This window comes from Lepisma saccharinum, chromosome 15 (genome assembly GCF_977018435.1).
Source record: "Lepisma saccharinum chromosome 15, izLepSacc3.1, whole genome shotgun sequence".
Taxonomy (NCBI): domain Eukaryota; kingdom Metazoa; phylum Arthropoda; class Insecta; order Zygentoma; family Lepismatidae; genus Lepisma; species Lepisma saccharinum.
In genome coordinates this window covers 54,342,743-54,348,742 of record NC_139243.1, presented here as the reverse complement: position 1 = coordinate 54,348,742, position 6,000 = coordinate 54,342,743, and the positions used below count along the sequence as shown (strand labels likewise).

Here is a 6,000-nt window from a genome sequence, read left to right as displayed (position 1 = left end):
ACAATATTCAGCATGAAATTGAAAACATTTCCCCACAGATTTCCAACACCTGGGAAAATGCAATAAAAAGAGCCCAAATTTGCATCAATTCGAATGATGGTCATTTATTGGATGTTATCTTTAAAAATTGAGGACATAAAACTTACAAGTATCAATAAAAGTTTAACACAAAAAAAAACCTACTTTGTTTAATTTAAAACCCAAGCTATAGGCTTAGAAAATCAGGTGATGACTTTTGCACCACCTTGTACAAAGTAAATTTCTATTTCAGATTATTCTATTATTAAAATTGTCAGTGCATTGAGTTCCATGCTTCCGAGACTGAAGCTTGTTACTTCTTTTCAAGTCCTCAAGTCCTCAAGATGATGGGTCTACACTCAAACTTTGGGGGTTCCCACCAGGAATCGAACCTGGGATCACTTCAACTAAAAGTGAGAGTGCTTAACCACTTGACTATGCAGGAGCTCTTTTTTCCCTTATCTTCATTAGTAGAATTTGCTAAAAATTGTATCCAAGGAGCATATCGTGCTTAATGCAGCAAAAATTTGTTTAGTTCTTTAGTACGTTACGATTTACAAAAATCACTTAAGGCAAAAAGTGACTGTGTGAATTCATTTCAATAATTGTCTGAATAAGCCCTGTTGTTAAAAATAAACCAGACTATACATGAGAGTATGAATTTCTTCCTGTGTTCCAAGTGGAAGCGTTTTTCCAAACTGATTATTAAGCTAGACAAGATGTTTAGATGAATAAGAATTTGAAGAATCCTAGGCATTCCTTATGGAGAAAAAAAATGGAAGTTTTGACTTTTCCGACTAATAAAATCTTCAACGTGTCATCTTTCTGTTCATGTGTTTTTCTTTATGTTAGTCTGTTTTTCCCAAGAGAACAAGTAAAATAATGCTCTCATAAGCATAATGCTAAGTTTTCTCCCCCTCCTATAAAAATTCAGTGCACAGACCTCTTTTCTCCAGCTCACTGCAGGGTAAGGTCAGTGGGGGAGGGGCAGTTTAAGGTCCTCTCAGGACCTTAAACCGTTCCTCGTGCCCTTAAACTAGACATTAAAGTAATTTTACATCTTGCATTTTTCATGAATACAAGACAAGATATTGTTCTGCCACAAAATACATATTATTCTTCCTAAAACCAAATACAGTGCAGAAGCATTTATTAAAATATATTTAATGACACTGTTTTCCATGGTGACATAAACAGGACATTCTCCATATATTGTGTTTTCAACTTGCTAATTTACTGTTGGTGATTTTAATCTGTTTTAATGTCTTTATAGGTAAGAAAAAATATTTTTGTCATTTTTCTATGAGTAATATGCAATTACAAAGTGGAATTACAATTGCTGACTTCAACACAGTATAACCTTTACCATACCTAAATTAGATTGTATATAGTACTTGATATATGATGCTATTTTAATATGATTCAAAATGTACAGTAGATGTAAAATTTGTCATGAGGATGAATGAAATACCCACAAAATTACACGTAAGTTATATAATTCAACATACAAAAATACAAAATACGTTAACAAGGCACAATGTGGTACCATAGTCAAATTGCAGGAAGTGTCCGAGATAGCATAAAAATTTCATCAATTGCATACAGCTTTTCTTTTACGCCTACTTTACCTGAGCAAATATTAGTACATCGCTGCAACCTTTAGCCTAAGACGTCAGCTGGGGTCTGTTTCCACTTGCTTTGGGATAAAAGGATTCCGGAACAGAAGATCCGAGATGAGGAAGATCCTCCTCTCTGAGAAGTCCCTTTGGTAGGAATCCAAGGAGCTTTGTGGCATGCTCCCTGAGTAGATTTATTCGCTCTTCTTCTATTAAACGTTGCCTATGGAGAATAATAAATCACAATTAGAGCCACTTATTTATGGTGAATAAAAGATCAAGATGTCCATACAAAAAATGGGCACATTTTGGGATCAAAAGCAGTACATAAAATGGCATTTCAGTGTTAACACTACAAGAGCTGGAGGGGTCAAAATGACCCCTATCTTCACAGTTTCTTTAATAACTATCCCGTTTTTCATATTTTTTTCCCCTAGACATTTTGTAACTCTTCATAATTCTTTGTCCTTTCCAACATGGTATATTTAAATCTACAAAATATACATTCTTGCTGTTAAATTTCATGACCCATGTGAAGTTTCATTTATATGTGCTGCAATATCAGCGTCAGGTTGCGGTTCCTGCATCATCCTGTCTTGAGCATGTTCCCACTTGTCATACGAGGGCAAATCAAAAAGTCTCTGCGCCTAATTTTTTTTAGCTTGTTATAAGTGTTATTACAAAAGCGAGATATACGAGCGACGCAGTAGGCTTTTCTTGGAATGGCCCTATTGTAACTTCTGATTTCTTCCACGGTACGGCACTGTTATCAGTTGGCAAAGATGGCCGGAGTGCTCAGGAAGTCCACGCCATATAAGCAGCAAAGTGTTATTAGTTTTTTATGGTGCAAAGGACAAACTGCCACAGATATCCACAGGGAAATGGAGCCAGTGTATGGGGACAAATGTTTATCAGTGCGAAGTGTGCAGTGGTGGTGCAAGGAGTTTGAAAATGGGCGGGAAAATGTGGAGGACAATGAGCGATCGGGCTGACTTCGTTCCTCGCTGACACCGGACATTACCCGTGTTGATGAAATGGTGAAAGCTGATCGACGTGTTCATCTGAAGGACATCGCCACTGAACTTGGCATTTCCCAAGGTAGTGTTTACGACATTACATGACCCCTTTCTGTATTTACGACATTACCATAGGAAATGCTAACTGATAAAAGTGCTGTGCAGTGCCGTGGAAGAAATCGGAAGTTACAATAGGGCTGTTCCAAGAAAGGCCTACTGCATCGCTCGTATATCTCACTTTTGTAATAACACTTATAACAAGCTAGAAAAAAATTAGGTGCAAAGACTTCGATTTGCACTCGTAGTTTACATGCACGTAGTCATTTAGGTAGTGTTCTTGGACCGGGAAGGATGTCGCAGAACATGTCACGTCAACTAGCAGTTTCTCGTGACGAAATGTTGCATATTTGGAGTGTTCAATTGTTGATTATAATTTGTAATCAAAATGTATCACAAACAACCTAAACACTTTGATTATAACACATTAAACACAGAAAAGAAAATAATATAAAAAGTAAAGATCCCATTTCAAAATAATTTGTAATTTTTAAATGCATTTTTTATGAGTGGTCAAAATCACCTCTTTCTGCTGTTCTAGGAATATTGGATACTCCACTGTTCTATTGTTAAAATGGTGAACCCTAAATTTGATTAAAAAACTACACTGATACAGTGTAACTTAAATTAGACCTTATCTTTAAACTATGATTCAAAATTGTTTCAAATTCTGAGTATCAGCATCAGTGAAAATTGCTAAGAATCTTAACATCAATACGTTTCAACCCTCTATCAGGGTTCTTCTTAGACTTGAAACCAAACTTAAAAAAACTTTCCTGGTTTCAAACATTTGTTCCACAAAAAAGTACACTAGGTAGATTTTTTTTGAAACGGCACCAAAACTCAAAGTTTTGTTATGTTACGCAGAAACACGTGTTTTTGAAATATCCCCCAAAATTACAAGTTTGTTGTTTTATTCACAAACAACAACATGTGTACAATTTGTTGCATGGACAATGCCTAAATGTTGCTCAATTTCTCCCCATGTGTTAGACATCTCCACATAGAGGTTTCGGAGTTCGTCAGTACTTGAATAACATGTTTCCAAATTCCTCATTTGGGAGGGGTGGCCTAACACCGTGGCATCATGTTCTCATGATATTACTCCTCTATACATTTTCCTGTGGGGATTCACTAATGACAAAGTGTGCAGTTGACCGGTTACAGATGATGAAAGGTTCAAGGCACTTATAGATTTCTTGTTTTAAGTTCACTTTATGTACAGAAGGCTAATTGGGCCTGGACCTACAGTTTAAAGTGCGAGCTGAACCATTATGTGCCTCCATGAGGGCAAGGAGAACGGTAGCATTAGCAATGGTGACTGAGGAGCTGCTGTCTAAAAGCATGGGAGAGAAATTGAGAATTGTTTAGACATTCTCTGTGCAACAACTCACGTACATGTTGAAGTTTATGAATAAAACAACGAACTTGTTTGAAGGGTCATTTTAAAAACATGACATGTCTATGCCTAACATAACAAAAGTCTTTGCGTTTTGGTACCACATCGAAAAAACACATCTCAAAATAGTGCACTTTTTGTGTAATAAAGGTTTGAAATCAGGTAAAGACTTTATGCTCACCCCGTATATTTTAAATATATGAACCATAAGAAAATGGCAGAATTGTGCCATCACTTACTAATAGACAAAACAAATCAGTAAAATACTAATACAGTAATGATTGATCTGTTACACAGTGTGGTGACAGGAATAAAACATTAATTTATTATCAATCCACCATGGCCTCACTCGCTAGTAAAGTGTGCGAGTGAGTGAGAATTGCATCACTAGTGCATCATTTAGAAATTTTTGCAGATTTATGTTTACATGTGAAAACTGGGTTCCTGCTAGATGGATATTGAATCGAGAATGAGCTTGCGCACATGCATTTCATTCACCAAAGTACGCGAAGTTCCGGTGCGGTAAACCGTGAATCAGTCTCTGTCTTTTGCTTGTCCTGGATTACTGTGCGTGCGTATACACCAGTGTTACCTCTCCTCCAATACTCGTCATCGCCTGCAAGAATCCACCTTACCGCTATGCACTTGATAATTGATTGATTAAGTTGATGTTTTAAGTCCATTTTATGCACAGTAAGGCTAATCGGGATTGTACCTACAGTTTAAAGTGGGATCTGAACCACTATGTGCCTCCATTGGGTATTGAACCTGGGACCTCTTGATTACAAGGCAACAACGCTACCACTGCACCATCGAGGAGGCCTATATGCATGTGATAAGGTTGGAAGCAATTTGCCACCCGAACTGGCAGATACCATGCTCTTGTTAAGTAGTTTTTCAGCATGGCATTAAATGGGAACAGTCAACAACATTTTTGTTGTACAGTTTAGTTCTCTTAATCAGATTCTGCCATTATTTAAAACTTCAGTTTGAAATACTACGGGAATGTAACAGGTTAATTGTAGCTTCATTATAGCATAGGTTAATCGCAATGATGTGTTAGAGGATGATGAAACACACTGGTGATTTGACTGAAGAATGTGAGTTGTTGTGTATATTTCACATCTATGTAAATTGTGTGTGGAGAGAGTGAATGTGTGAATGCCTGTCTTATTTTTGGCGAGTAAACAAAGTCTCCTTTTTATACAAGGGTCGTTCAATAAATAAGTTTCCCTATGTTGATATACATAAACAACGTTTCACAATGTTTCATAGTTTCCTTCCCCTCTGCACATGTGCCTTCATGTCTGTGAGAGAAATGCCTATTGTTCCTTGAAGGCGACAGATAGGGCTCGTCAACCATGTGCATAATGTTACTCCAACTATTTTTGTAACAAATTTTATGGCACAGGGAAACTTATTTATTGAACGACCCATGTATATACTATATATTTAACGCCAGGTAAAAAGATTAAAATTAAATTAGAAGTTATGGGTAGCATAATTTTAAGACAGTTGATTATCGTGGAAATAGAATCATAAAATGTACCTGATATAATTTACGCCACATAGTCTATTGTGTATTAAATCACACTGATAAATTAATATAAAGAATATATTTATTGAAGTGAAACATAGTTTATCTGCATTATATATATATATATATATATTATTTACATATATATATATATCTGACTTTCATGCTGAGGGTCTCCTTGTTTAGTAATTAAATGGAACCATGTTTTGTAAAGATTTGCATGCCAAATACTGTTACAATAAACTTGCAAGTTTTGAAAAGAGATTCTATCGACTATGCACACAATTACCAGTATTTCAGCCCCCACTTATATTTCAATCCATTTTTGAAGACCGGACTATTCATTGAGCTGTTACA

The 6,000-nt window shown here is 36.1% G+C and overlaps 1 protein-coding gene across 3 annotated transcripts in view; it reads right to left on the bottom strand.

Annotated features, from left to right (window-relative positions):
- Positions 1-1,151: 1,151 nt before the first annotated feature.
- The window catches only part of LOC145999708 (meiosis-specific nuclear structural protein 1-like), a 67,879-nt gene continuing 63,030 nt past the window's right edge, over positions 1,152-6,000 (bottom strand). For all 3 annotated transcript variants that reach the window (XM_083136979.1, XM_083136978.1, XM_083136980.1), the window contains exon 11: positions 1,152-1,857. In XM_083136979.1, the coding sequence (XP_082993105.1) occupies positions 1,683-1,857 (175 nt within the window). In that variant the 3' untranslated portion in view covers positions 1,152-1,682. The remainder of the gene's footprint in view (positions 1,858-6,000) is intronic.